Source organism: Schistocerca nitens, chromosome 4, assembly GCF_023898315.1.
Source record: "Schistocerca nitens isolate TAMUIC-IGC-003100 chromosome 4, iqSchNite1.1, whole genome shotgun sequence".
NCBI classification, from domain to species: Eukaryota; Metazoa; Arthropoda; class Insecta; order Orthoptera; family Acrididae; genus Schistocerca; species Schistocerca nitens.
The window spans coordinates 320,229,843-320,244,859 of record NC_064617.1 but is presented as its reverse complement, the minus strand read 5'-3'; the positions used below and the strand labels follow the sequence as shown (position 1 = coordinate 320,244,859).

Sequence of the window (15,017 nt, the reverse complement as noted above, 5' to 3'; positions counted from 1 at the left end):
CTGTGTGCATTACACCTGCAACATTCGCCGGTATGATCATGTTAGTGCCTCATACTCCAAACTAGGGTGGCTGCGGCCGGACAAATTGCGTGACTACCACACTCTATGTCTACTTCACCGACTCCTCGTCGCGCAAGCACCCCAATACCTTGCTTCAGAGATTAAACACCTTTCATGCCATCATACCCCCCCCCCCCCCTCATGAACCATTGACCTTGCCGTTGGTGGGGAGGCTTGCGTGCCTCAGCGATACAGATGGCCGTACCGTAGGTGCAACCACAACGGAGGGGTATCTGTTGAGAGGCCAGACAAACATGTGGCTCCTGAAGAGGGGCAGCAGCCTTTTCAGTAGTTGCAGGGGCAACAGTGTGATGATTGACTGATCTGGCCTTGTAACATTAACCAAAACGGCCTTGCTGTGCTGGTACTGCGAACGGCTGAAAGCAAGGGGAAACTACAGCCGTGATTTTTCCCGAGGACATGCAGCTTTACTGTATGATTAAATGATGATGGCGTCCTCTTGGGTAAAATATTCCGGAGGTAAAATAGTCCCCCATTCGGATCTCCGGGCGGGGACTACTCAAGAGGACGTCGTTATCAGGAGAAAGAAAACTGGCATTCTACGGATCGGAGCGTGGAATGTCAGATCCCCTAATCGGGCAGGTAGGTTAGAAAATTTAAAAAGGGAAATGGATAGGTTAAAGTTAGATATAGTGGGAATTAGTGAAGTTCGGTGGCAGGAGGAACAAGACTTTTGGTCAGGTGATTACAGGGTTATAAATACAAAATCAAATAGGGGTAATGCAGGAGTAGGTTTAATAATGAATAAACAAATAGGAGTGCGGGTTAGCTACTACAAACAGCATAGTTAACGCATTATTGTGGCCAAGATAGACACAAAGCCCATGCCTACTACAGTAGTACGAGTTTATATGCCAACTAGCTCTGCAGATGATGAAGAAATTGATGAAATGTATGACGAGATAAAAGAAATTATTCAGGTAGTGAAGGGAGACGAAAATTTAATAGTCATGGGTGACTGGAATTCGTCAGTAGGAAAAGGGAGAGAAGGAAACATAGTAGGTGAATATGGATTGGGGGGAAGAAATGAAAGAGGAAGCCGCCTTGTAGAATTTTGCACAGAGCATAACTTAATCATAGCTAACACTTGGTTCAAGAATCATAAAAGAAGGTTGTATACCTGGAAGAATCCTGGAGATACTAAAAGGTATCAGATAGATTATATCATGGTAAGACAGAGTCCGCCCCAGTAGCTGCGTGGTCAGCGTGTCGGATTGCCGACCTCTGGGCCCGGGTTCGATTCCCGGCTGGGTCGGAGATTTTCTCCGCTCAGGGACTGGGTGTTGTGTTCATCATCATTTCATCCACATCCGGCGTGCAGGTCGCCCAATGTGGCGCCGAATGTAATAAGACCTGCGATATGGCGGCCGGACCTGCCCCGCGAGGGGCCTCCCGGCCAATGACGCCAAACGCTCATCATCATCATCATGGTAAGACAGAGATTTAGGAACCAGGTTTTAAATTGTAAGACATTTCCAGGGGCAGATGTGGATTCTAACCACAATCTATTGGTTATGAACTGCAGATTGAAACTGAAGAAACTGCAAAAAGGTGGGAATTTAAGGAGATGGGACCTGGATAAACTGAAAGAACCAGAGGTTGTAGAGAGTTTCAGGGAGAGCATAAGGGAACAATTGACAGGAATGGGGGAAAGAAATACAGTAGAAGAAGAATGGGTAGCTCTGAGGGATGAAGTAGTGAAGGCAGCAGAGGATCAAGTAGGTAAAAAGACGAAGGCTAACAGAAGAAATATTGAATTTAATTGATGAAAGGAGAAAATATAAAAATGCAGTAAATGAAGCAGGTAGAAAGGAATACAAACGTCTCAAAAATGAGATCGACAGGAAGTGCAAAATGGCTAAGCAGGGATGGCTAGAGGACAAATGTAAGGATGTAGAGGCTTGTCTCACTAGGGGTAAGATAGATACTACCTACAGGAAAATTAAAGAGACCTTTGGAGAGAAGAAAACCACTTGTATGAATATCAAGAGCTCAGATGGCAACCCAGTTCTAAGCAAAGAAGGGAAGGCAGAAAGGTGGAAGGAGTATATAGAGGGTTTATACAAGGGCGATGTACTTGAGGACAATGTTATGGAAATGGAAGAGGATGTAAATGAAGATGAAATGGGAGATAAGATACTGCGTGAAGAGTTTGACAGAGCACTGAAAGACCTGAGTCGAAACAAGGCCCCCGGAGTAAACAACATTCCATTAGAACTACTGATGGCCTTGGGAGAGCCAGTCATGACAAAACTCTACCATCTGGTGAGCAAGATGTATGAGACAGGCGAAATACCCACAGACTTCAAGAAGAATATAATAATTCCAATCCCAAAGAAAGCAGGTGTTGACAGATGTGAAAATTACCGAACTATCAGTTTAATAAGTCACAGCTGCAAAATACTAACGCGAATTCTTTACAGACGAATGGAAAAACTGGTAGAAGCGGACCTCGGGGAAGATCAGTTTGGATTCCGTAGAAATGTTGGAACACGTGAGGCAAAACTAACTTTACGACTTATCTTAGAAGAAAGATTAGACTTAGAGAAAGCTTTTGACAACGTTAACTGGAATACTCTCTTTCAAATTCTGAAGGTGGCAGGGGTAAAATACAGGGAGCGAAAGACTATTTACAATTTGTACAGAAACCAGATGGCAGTTATAAGAGTCGAGAGACATGAAAGGGAAGCAGTGGTTGGGAAGGGAGTAAGACAGGGTTGTAGCCTCTCCCCGATGTTATTCAATCTGTATATTGAGCAAGCAGTAAAGGAAACAAAAGAAATATTCGGAGTAGGTATTAAAATTCATGGAGAAGAAGTAAAAACTTTGAGGTTCGCCGATGACATTGTAATTCTGTCAGAGACAGCAAAAGACTTGGAAGAGCAGTTGAACGGAATGGACAGTGTCTTGAAAGGAGGATATAAGATGAACATCAACAAAAGCAAAACGAGGATAATGGAATGTAGTCAAATTAAATCGGGTGATGCTGAGGGGATTAGATTAGGAAATGAGACACTTAAAGTAGTAAAGGAGTTTTGCTATTTGGGGAGCAAAATAACTGATGACGGTCGAAGTAGAGAGGATATAAAATGTAGACTGGCAATGGGAAGGAAAGCGTTTCTGAAGAAGAGAAATTTGTTAACATCGAGTATAGATTTAAGTGTCAGGAAGTCATTTCTGAAAGTATTTGTATGGAGTGTAGCCATGTATGGATGTGAAACATGGACGATAACCAGTTTGGACAAGAAGAGAATAGAAGCTTTTGAAATGTGGTGCTACAGAAGAATGCTGAAGATAAGGTGGGCAGATCACGTAACTAATGAGGAGGTATTGAATAGGATTGGGGAGAAGAGAAGTTTGTGGCACAACTTGAGTAGAAGAAGGGATCGGTTGGTAGGACATGTTTTGAGGCATCAAGGGATCACAAATTTAGCATTGGAGGGCAGCGTGGAGGGTAAAAATCGTAGAGGGAGACCAAGAGATGAATACACTAAGCAGATTCAGAAGGATGTAGGTAGCAGTAGGTACTGGGAGATGAAGAAGCTTGCACAGGATAGAGTAGCATGGAGAGCTGCATCAAACCAGTCTCAGGACTGAAGACCACAACAACAACAACAATGCCATCATAATCGAAACACGAGGTCACTATTATTTGGTATCCTAACTGTGCCCACTCACAAAACAAAAAGTTTTGCAAACTCCTTCTCAGCTGCCGCTGTCCGCCTCTGGAACAAACTGCGCAAAATTCAATCCCCTGCTGCTTTTAAGAAGAAGTTGAAGCATTTCCTACTATCATCCTCATAACGTTTTCCACAAAATTAATGTACAAGGCCAATCCTCTCCTCTGTCAAACAGCAAAGCTAGAGTCTCCTATCTTGCTCCTTTCTCTTCTTCCTCTTCGTCTATCTCTATTAGCCACGCAATCTTCTTTTCCTTTATATTTCCTTAATTATGTTTCATCATGTTTCTATTCTTCTCCTCCCTTCACCATCAGTCTCCCTCAGACTTCCTGCTGCTAGCACTCCTATCTAAAATCTGTCTCTTTCATAATGTCTAATTATAGCAGTACTTATCATCTACAAATATAAACTGTATATGTATGTATTTTTCCAAGTGTGCCTTTGTAATTGTTTATTTGATGCCCATTTTTGTCCCTTCATGGCAAGCCATCCTGGACTTACATTTCAACAAGACATCTTGGCCAGCAAGGTCGCCGGATCTCTCACCGAATGAGAAACGTTTGGAGCATTGTGGGTGGGGCTCTTCAGTCAGCTTGGGATTTTGACGATCTAACGCACCAATTGGACAGGACTGACTCGCTATCCCTGAGGAGGACATCAAATAACTGTATAAATCAATGCCAAGCGAAATAAGTGCTTGCATAATGGCCAGATGTGGGCAACGTGTTATTGACTTGCTCAATTTGTGAAGACCTTTCTGATGAATAAATCGTTCAATTCTTCTGAAATTGTAATAATTAGTCTCTAAATCTACGTCAGATCTATCGATTTTCGTATCATTCGGATAATTCATTCTTGGTAAGTCGTTATTTTTTGCCTTAGAATGTATTCAACGGTAGTTACTGTTTCTAGCAATTTGTCGTAATATTGCACTTTTACAGTAGTGGATTTGTTGTTCTATGAATGCGCAATGTATCACATTTATTTACATTCAATATCAACTGCCAGCCCGTGCACAATTCATGAAAACCTTGCAGGTACTTGTGAAAATCTTTACTGTCGTCTGGCGTTGCTCTCTTCTTATAGACAACTGCATCACCTGCGAACAGCCTTTAAGAGCTTCCGGATCATTCTACTACATTATTTATATACACTGTAAACAGTAATTGTCCTAACAAGTTTCTTTGGGGTATTCCAGAATTTCCCTTTACATCTATCGATTTTCTTCCGTTAAGAACGACATGTTGAGTTCTCTCTACGAGGAATTCTTGAATCAAGTTGGAAATCTGGTCCGATATCGGCAAGGTCGTATTTTTTCACTAAACTGCAGTGTGGGACTGTCAAAGGCCTTCCTGAAGTTAAGGGACACGGCATCAGCCAGAGCGCCGTTGTCTACAGTGTTATGGATCTCATGGAGGAACAGAGCGAATTGAGGTTTCGCAAGATCTCTGTTTGCGGAATCCATGTTGATTTTTATGGAGGGTACTTTCATTCTTCAAAAACATAATTATTGAACATATAACATGTTCCATAATTCTACATTAGATTGAGGTCAACGATATAGGCCTATAATTACACTACCGGTCATTAAAATTGCTACACCACGAAGACGACGTGCTACAGACGCGAAATTTAACCGAAAGGAAGAAGATGCTGTGATATGCAAATGATTACCTTTCCAGAGCATTCACACAAGGTTGGCACCGGTGGCGACACCTACAACGTGCTGACATGAGGAAAGTTTTCAACCGATTTCTCATGCACAAACAGCAGTTGACCGGCGTTGCCTGGTGAAAGGTTGTTGTGATGCCTCGTGTAAGGAGGAGAAATGCGTACCATCACGTTTCCGACTTTGATAAAGGTCGGATTGTAACCTATCGCGATTGCGGTTTATCGTATCGCGACATTGCTGTTCGCGTTGGTCGAGATCCAATGACTGTTAGGAAAATATAGAATCGATGGGTTCAGGAGGGTAATACGGAACGCCGTGATGGATCCCAATGGCCTCGTATCACTAGCAGTCGAGATGACGGGCATCTAATCCGCATGGCTGTGTCGGATCGTGCAGCCACGTCTCGACCCCTGAGTCAACAGATGGAGACGTTTGCAAGACAACAACCATCTGCACGAACAGTTCGACGACGTTTGCAGCAGCATGGGCTATCAGCTCGGACACCATGGATGCGGCTACCCTTGACGCTGCATCATAGACAGGAGTGCCTGCGATGGTGTACTCAACAACGAACCTGGGTGCACGAATGGTAAAACGTCATTTTTTCGGATGAATCCAGGTTCTGTTTACAGCATCATGATGGTCGCATCCGTGTTTGGTGACATCGCGGTGAATGCACATTGAAAGCGTGTATTCACCAGCACCATACTGGCGTATCACCTGGCGTGATGGTATGGGGTGCCATTGGTAACACGTCTCGGTCACCTCTTGTTCGCATTGACGGCACTTTGAATAGTGGACGTTACATTTCAGATGTGATACGACCCATGGCTCTACCCTTCATTCGATCCCTGCCAAACCCTACATTTCAGCAGGATAATGCACGACCGCATGTTGCAGGTCCTGTACGGGCCTTTCTGGATACAGGAAATGTTCGACTGTTGCCCTGCCAGCACATTCTCCAGATCTCTCACCAATTGAAAACGTCTGGTCAATGGTGGCCCAGCAACTGGCTCGTCACAATACGCCAGTCACTGCTCGTGATGAACTGTGGTATCGTGTTGAAGCTACATGAGCAGCTGTACCTGTACATACCATCCAAGCTGTGTTTGACTCAATGCCCAGGCGTATCAAGGCCATTATTACGGCCGGAGGTGGTTTTTCTGGGTACTGATTTCTCAGGATCTATGCACCCAAATTGCGTGAAAATGTAATCACATGTCAGTTCTAGTATAATATATTTGTCCAATGAATACCCGTTTATCATCTGCATTTCTTCTTGGTGTAGTAATTTTAATGGCCAGTAGTGTATTTCGATAGACCGAATTCAGTATTCCGGCCGTTGAAGAGCGTCTTACATAGCGTCGTTATTATTTGACATTGTGAATAGGGAGAAAGGCGAGCTCTTACGTTAAAATGTGTGGATAAAAATCCTAAGTCGAGACCGCAAAAATTCCTTTATTGATAACTAGTTTCAGCTCACTGACAGGCCACCTTGACTCAGGAATTTTATACACACATTTTAAAAAGCGTCATACGGATAAAGAATTCAGTCTCTTTAGCAGCAAAACTAATGTCGTTTCCTGCGTGGTTCTGAACTGAACAAACCGACGCAGTAAACAACAGGGTTCAGATTTTACCCTCGCTCAGAATGATGTGTGGTTTTCGAGATAAGTGACGTTGGTGTCAGAATGCATGTGCACCTCCCCACCCTACCTGCTTGCACCGCAGGATTAGGTGAGTGTGCAGATAAAAACAGGCGGCAGGAGGTCTCGGTGTATTCGAGTCAACGGCGCCGTCGGCTCCCGCACATCAGCTCCCTGCAGAGGAGCAGCGCAAGGGCACAAAGGAACAGCAGCCATGGCGACAACACCTCAGTACAGCAGCGGTAAGTTCTCATGCAGCCGTTAAGCGGGGAGGAAGCTTAGCGTTTCACGTCAGATTAATAGCGTCATCGTCAGAGACAGAGAATCGGCCGTGACCTTGTTGAAGAAACCATCCCAGCATTCAGCTCTAGCTATTTAGCGGAACACGGAACGTCTAAATCAGATGATCGGGCGGCGACTACACCCACCTCCGGAACATGTGTCAGCATTTCACTCAGTGTGTCACCTTGCTTTCTTCTAAATGGCGAGCACGGAGACGCCACTCTCAGAAATGTGGTACACTGACCTTAACTTTTTTCTGTAACGATATTTCTTGAAGTAAGAATGATACCATGTGGCTCCGAACTTGAAACACGTATTCTGAAGGAAGCACGACAACAGCTATGAACTGCATTCTATAAAAAGAAAGTGCGTTTAAAATTAGTTGCGACTTTTGACGTTTGGCTGAATAGAGGGGGACGTGACGCCATTGCCCAGGTAACACCAATGGCGAGCCTGCTTTCCCTACCACGCCGCCAGCGGTTCGGCTGGTGAAGTGCATAGGTTGCCACACTATGAGTAAACAGTACCACGTGGTTTCACGCATCAGACGCATCGTCAGCTCTCGTTTAAAGTCGTATTTTCTGGCTTTAAACTGTTCTGTAGTCCTCGATATTGTGAACAAATGTTTTGTGTTGGCCTTGAATTAACAATAACAGTGCAGTACCTGAATACGAGATTTGCAATAAAGGTGCCGTCCAAGAACACGTTCACCGGCTGGGAAGATAACGTTCTGCTGCAAAACATTCCTCGGAATTCAACAATAGTAGTGGACACATAAAGCTCCAAAAATGCATTGGTGGAAAGTGGGTAGTTTGCTCTGGATACAAAAAAATGTTCCGTGGTATAAAGTTTAGCAGGTGTATGGCGAATTTAATGAAACTTGTAGTGTTGTACAAGCCGAATCTTCACGCTACCAGGTCGACGAACTGGCTAACGGTAAATGCCATAGTTTAATCAGGCTTTCTTTGAATCACGTTCATTTAAATCCGACTGACAGTATACGGGTCTAAGTGAAAAGTAATGTGGCAAAATACAACAAGAAGTTTACGCTCACCGAGACTGAAGTGCTGACAAAAGAAGCCACTGCAAATGTTGCACGACAGGTCTGGTCTTGGGTTGTCAGCCATACCAATAAGGTAGTTGAGGAGACATTGATTCATGAAGTACTGTGACGAGTTTTGAGGAGTGCGCAACTTGTCTTGTTGCCATGTTAAAATCTACTTCTTTTGTTTGGAAATATTCATTTCACTAACATTCTAATGCAGCTGAAATCGTGAGAGAATTCTGAAATAGTGTGTGCACTAATAACTGAGTGCAAGTCAAGTCAGTAGTTTATGAAATGACCCTTTGTCAGTATAAAAATAAACGTGTAACTTCTTCACTTACATTGTTAAAAAACCCACAGCAGTTCTCCTTTCACATCTGTAGTCACTTGAATACAGCGGCAGATATGCAAGTTCCGTATATTAATCATATGGAAAAACACTCTCGTCTTTGCACGCTATCATTTGCCAAAATGTTGTTTCGATATCTCAAACCAATTATGAGATACGAGGGATTTATAAACGCTTCATTCTCTCTTTTCGTTCTTTTTTTTTTTTTTTTTTTTTTTAAATTACCCCACGAGTTCGTGACAGAAAGCGCTTTAATTAGATTCCATTTTTTCGAGATTGGAAACAGACAGCGAAGTCGTTCCAAGTTTAAAGAATAATTCAATGTACTATCTACATTTAATACGAGGCAACATGTAACCTAACCCACACCAAACACAAAATCATAGGGACATCTATTTTTCATTGCAAGCTAAGAATTTCTTGCAGTAGTTTACCTGCTATCGAAATATCACAATAAATAGCATCATTAACGAAGTGATAGGCGGGTAGGCGGATCATCACGAAGCTGACGAATTAAACTATAAGATGGGCGAGAATGAGAATTTATTACTAGGTTTTTTTTTTTTTTTTTAAATCGTTTGAGAAAGATCGCAGATCGGCCGGCTTGCTGTTGACTCAGTCAAGCGAGCCTGCCAGGTTCGGCGCCGAGTAGCTCTGGCATTGTTGTGCTGTGGCCACCTGCTGACAAGCTCAGCACATGCTGGCAAATACGCTTCCCTCCACTCGCTCCGTAATGCACTGTCAAAAGTCGCAACTTATTTTAAGCGCATTATAGCTACAAGTGGTTATGAAGACACGGATGGGGAGGTACATGCCACGGTTGCTGCCGCCTGGGAAGTGGCCGGCTTGTAGGTAGCCTACGCTTGGCTGCACTGGACGGGCCACAAACCCGATCTGCCGAGTGCTGTTGGTAGGACCGTTGCTATTCACAATGTACATAAATGACCTTGTGGATGACATCGGAAGTTCACTGAGGATTTTGCGGATGATGCTGTGGTATATCGAGAGGTTGTAACAATGGAAAATTGTACTGAAATGCAGGAGGATCTGCTGCGAATTGACGCATGGTGCAGGGAATGGCAATTGAATCTCAATGTAGACAAGTGTAATGTGCTGCGAATACATAGAAAGAAAGAACCCATATCATTTAGCTACAATATAGCAGGTTAGCAACTGGAAGCAGTTAATTCCATAAATTATCTGGGAGTACGCATTAGGAGTGATTTAAAATGGAATGATCATATAAAGTTGATCGTCGGTAAAGCAGATGCCAGACTGAGATTCATTGGAAGAATCCTAAGGAAACGCAATCCGAAAACAAAGGAAGTAGGTTACAGTACGCTTGTTCGCCCACTGCTTGAATACTGCTCAGCAGTGTGGGATCCGTGCCAGATAGGGTTGATAGAAGAGATAGAGAAGATCCAACGGAGAGCAGCGCGCTTCGTTACAGGATCATTTAGTAATCGCGAAAGCGTTACGGAGATGATAGATAAACTCCAGTGGAAGACTCTGCAGGAGAGACGCTCAGTAGCTCGGTACGGGCTTTTGTTGAAGTTTCGAGAACATACCTTCACCGAGGAGTCAAACAGTATATTGCTCCCTCCTACGTATATCTCGCGAAGAGACCATGAGGATAAAATCAGAGAGATTAGAGCCCACAGAGAGGCATACCGACAATCCTTCTTTCTTTCCACGAACAATACGAGACTGGAATAGAAGGGAGAACCGATAGAGGTAATCAAGGTACCCTCCGCCACACACCGTCAGGTGGCTTGCGGAGTATGGATGTAGATGTAGATATGTAGATGTTGGTAAGCGGAGTCCACTCAGCCCTTGTGAGGCCAATTGAGGAGCTACTTGATTGAGAAGTAGCGACTCCAGCCACGAAAACCGACAACTGCCAGGCGAGTGGTATGCTGACCAAATGCCCCACCACCGAGCGAGGTGGCGCAGTCGTTAGCACAGTGGACTCGCATTCGGGAGGACGACGGCTCAATCCCGCGTCCGCCCATGCTGATTTAGGTTTTTCGTGATTTCCCTAAATCGCTCCTGGCAAATGCCAGGATGATTCCTTTGAAAGGGCACGGCCGAATTCCTTCCCCGTCCTTCCCTAATCCTATGAGACCGATGACCTCGCTGTTTGGTCTCTTCCCCCAAACAACCCAACCCACATGCTCCACCGTATCCGCATTCGGTGACGCCTACGGGCTGAGGATGACACGGCGGTCGGTCGGTACCGTTGGGCCTTCAACGCCTGCTCGGACTGTGTTTTATAGGTAGCCTACAGCTTTGTTGTTGGTTCCCTCACGGCAAGTTCCGGCACAGAGCAACTGCCGCCTGGATATCGTAATTACTTCGCTGTGCATTGCCACTGCAGAGACGGTCGCCGTTAGGCAGAACTACGGTGTCTCGGTGTTGTGTAATAGGCTTATGTGAGGCAGTATAGAACTTCAAACAATGCGGCGAAAGCCGCACGGCAGGCAATTGTCGGGTAACTCACTGAGATACTATTTGAGTTTTTTTTGTGTATAGTGCTTTTGTGGAAAGTTGGACGTTGAAATCAACACAGACGAATTACTGCGCCGCAATAAAGGCGTGTGCCGTGGGGCAAGACTACAGACATACACAAAGATAGCAACGCAACAACGAATGCTTAGAGAGAGGTATGTACAGCTCAAGCTTGTACAGCTCTTAAACGAAGAATGTCAGTTCATAGGCACGGGGAAAAAGGACACATTGCTTAGCTGCATATTTATTAACATCGTCTACTCATTAGGTTCATTCTACCATATAAAGCTCTGTCGCCTTTTCATCATTCAGACTCAATAATATTCTTTTGAAAGCTTCTGTTTTCGTCAATTTGTAATAGATATCGCTTTTCGTTACAAATAATCTCTGATATATTTAGTCTAGTATTACTTGAAAAATGGAAGAAGGTAGTGAGAAATCGTGTTGCTTACTCAACCGTATTGTGTACAGAGTTACTGTGTAGATCTAGAATATCTGCAAAAGGAATTAGACGATAATCTACGTATGCCATTTTAAGAAGCATTAAGTCTTGAACGAAGGAGTTCTGGGAGGATGCATTCATCCGTTTCAAGTGAGACTATTGAACTTGATACAAAATTTTAAAACGCTTGCCTGGTCAACTTGATACATTTGTTCTCCGGTATGTCAACATTTTTACAACAGTTGCGAGAAATGCGCCGTTTTCTGAAATTATGAGCCCCACACCGTCTTCCCATAAAGGATGTTCACTTGACGTTTAAGAGCAAGAAGAAGATACTGACCCTATCAGTGCATCAGCGCATCCCCATATACGAGGGTTGGAACATTAGTAGTGGTAACTATTTATTTACAGCTCGTACAAAATAGATACGTGTTTCAAAGTTTTACTAACCTTCAAAGTAGTCACCAGACTTGTGCATAACCCGTTGCCAGCGATGTGGAAGTCGTAGGATACTCTTAGCAGTGCCAGTTGTGTTGACGGTTTCAGCGGCGCGGTGTATTGACCGACGAATTTGTAGCAGCTCTGGAGCGAATGCCGTGAAGTGTTTCCTTCACTTTTGAAATCGAGTTGAACTCACGAGGGCTTAAACCAGGAGAGTGCAGTAGGTGGTATAGCACTCAGCAGCCCCATCAGTGAAACAAATCAGCAATAGCTTGCACTGTACATGTTTGAGCATTGTCCTACAAAATGATGGTCAGGTCCTACAGAAAGTGTCATCACTTCTGTAACTGTGCTGTTCATTTTTGGAACACAACATACGACTAGAGACAGAAGTGATGATACTTTCTGCAGGACCTAACCATCATTTTGCAGGACAATGCTCAAGCACGTACAGTGCAAGCTATTGCTGATTTGTTTGACTGATGGGGCTGCTGAGTGCTATACCACCTACTGCACTCCCCTGACTTAAGCCCTCGTGAGTTCAAATCGATTTCTAAAGTGAAGGAAACACTTCAAGGCATTCGCTTCAGAACTGCTACAAACTCGTCGTGCAATAGACCGCGCCGCTGGAACTGTTAACACAACCGGCACTGCTACGAGTATCCTACGACTTCCACATCGCTGGCAACGGGTTATACACAACGCTGGTGACTACTTTGAATGTCAGTAAATCTTTGAAACACGTATCTATTTTGTACTAGCTGTAAATAAATAGTTGCCTTTATTAAAGTTCCAACCCTCGTACATCGGCTACTGTATCTGCATTGCCTAAAAAAAAAAAAAAAAAAAAAAAAAAATTGTAAAAGGCCTAAAAGGGGGGAAAGAGATGAAACTTGGTGGACTGAGAAGGTGCGTGATGTTTCGGTGATAACAAAATCGAGTAACTTGGCAGCATGAGCCCACTTATTATGGCGTTATACCCTCTCTGGCCTAGATGCATGCTCTAATTCGGTTGCAAAGAGTGTCATAAAGCCGCTGTATACTTGCCTGAGCCAAGCTAGTCCACAACTGTTGGAACTGGTCCTTCACATTCCAGATGCTGGCATTGGGACGCAGTTGACATCTGACGTAGACATATACGTTTTTCTTCGCGAAAAGATCTAGGGATCTTTCTGGTGAAAGAAGTATCTCAGCACAACTCAGTTCGTAGAGAAATGCTCCATGTGTAGATGAGCGCTATCCTGTTGAGAAATGGTACCATGATACTATCACATAAGAGGTAATGTATAGGAGTGCAGAATGTCCGTAATGTACCGTTGTGCCCTTACTCTAAGTTACTGCCGGTCGTGACCTCAAGTCATACCCAACGGCTCCCAACACCATGACTCCAGGAGTAACACTGCGGAACATCTTCAAAACACTGGAAGAATGAGACGTCTCTCAGGTATGCTGCCATAGTCGCCGATGATCTGAGGTAGTGAAGACCTTTGTTTCATCGCTGGACACAATGCGACGTCGTTCGTGAGCAGTCCTTGCTTCCCAGTGACGGCACCACTGCAAACAAAGCCATTTATATTATGGCGCTAATGGCAGAATCACACGGCATGAAAACTGCCTGGTCCCGCTGCTGCTATCTTCAATCAGTGGTCCGGGATGACGCAGAATGTTGCAGGGAGTCCACTACTTGTTCTCGGACGACAGGTGTAGACGTGAATGAGTGTGATGTGCTTGGTGCGGAGTAAGGCGATCGTCCCTTGTGGGTCAGATGTGGTTGCTCGGAACCTTGGCTACAGGTATGCCTTCCCTAACATTCCTACGCAGTATAACATCGGGCCACTTTCACAACCGAATGCCCCACAGAACTGGAATTTGAACGATTCGACTAAGAAGCGGAGACCCACAATGAGGCCCCTATTAAAATGTTTCATTTGATGATAATGATATCTCACACGAGCACACGGCATATCCATTTCCTTCACAGGAACCATTCAACGTTTGTTGCTGTTGAGGTGATAAAATTATACCTGATAATCTCGTGTCGGACCCATTTTTCCCCGGAGTAGTGCACCAGTTCGACGCCACATTGACTCAACAGGTCATTGGAAGTCTCCTGCAGAAATACTGAGCTAAGCTGCCTCTACAGCCGTCCGTAATTGCGAAGTCTTACGGGTGCAGATTTTGTGCACGAACTGACCTCCCGATTATGTCCCATAAATGTTCGATGGGGTTAATGTCGGGCGATCTGGGTGGCCAAATCATTCGCTCGAACTGTCCAGGATGTTCTCCAGACTAATCGTGAGCAATTGTGGGCTGGTGACGTGGCCAACGTCATCCATAAAAATCGTTATTTGGGAACATGAAGTACATGAATGGCTGCAAATGGTCTCCACGTAGCCGAACATTACCAGGAGCCAGTGCATCCCATGTAAACACAGCCCACACCATCATGGCGCTACCACCAGCTTGCACAATGCCTTGTTCACAATTTGGGTCCATGGCTTCATGCGGTCTGCGCCACGCTTGAACCCTATCATCACCTCTTACCAACTGAAATCGGTTTTCCGGTGGTCTAGGGTCTGATCGGTATGGTCACGAGTCCAGGAAAGGCGCTGTGGGCGATGTCGTTCTGTTAGAAAAGGCACTCGCGTCTGTCGTCTGCTGCCATAGTCCATTAACGCTAAACTTCGCTGCACTGTCCTAACTGTCCTAAAGGATACGCTCATCGTACGTCCCACATTGATTTCTGCGGTTATGTCAAGCAGTGTTACTTGCGTGTTAGCACTGAGATCTCTTCGTAAACGCTGCTGCTCTCGGTCGTTAAGTGAAGGACGTCGGCCACTGCTTTGTCCGTCGTGAGAGGTATCGCCTGAC

The 15,017-nt window shown here is 44.6% G+C and overlaps 1 protein-coding gene across 1 annotated transcript in view; it reads left to right on the top strand.

The window, feature by feature from the left end:
• The first annotated feature begins 7,208 nt into the window (after window positions 1–7,208).
• Window positions 7,209–15,017, top strand: part of LOC126252750 (sialin-like) — an 82,011-nt gene continuing 74,202 nt past the window's right edge. Inside the window, exon 1 of the mRNA XM_049953656.1 lies at window positions 7,209–7,321. Coding sequence (XP_049809613.1) covers window positions 7,294–7,321 — 28 coding nt within the window. The 5' untranslated portion in view covers window positions 7,209–7,293. The remainder of the gene's footprint in view (window positions 7,322–15,017) is intronic.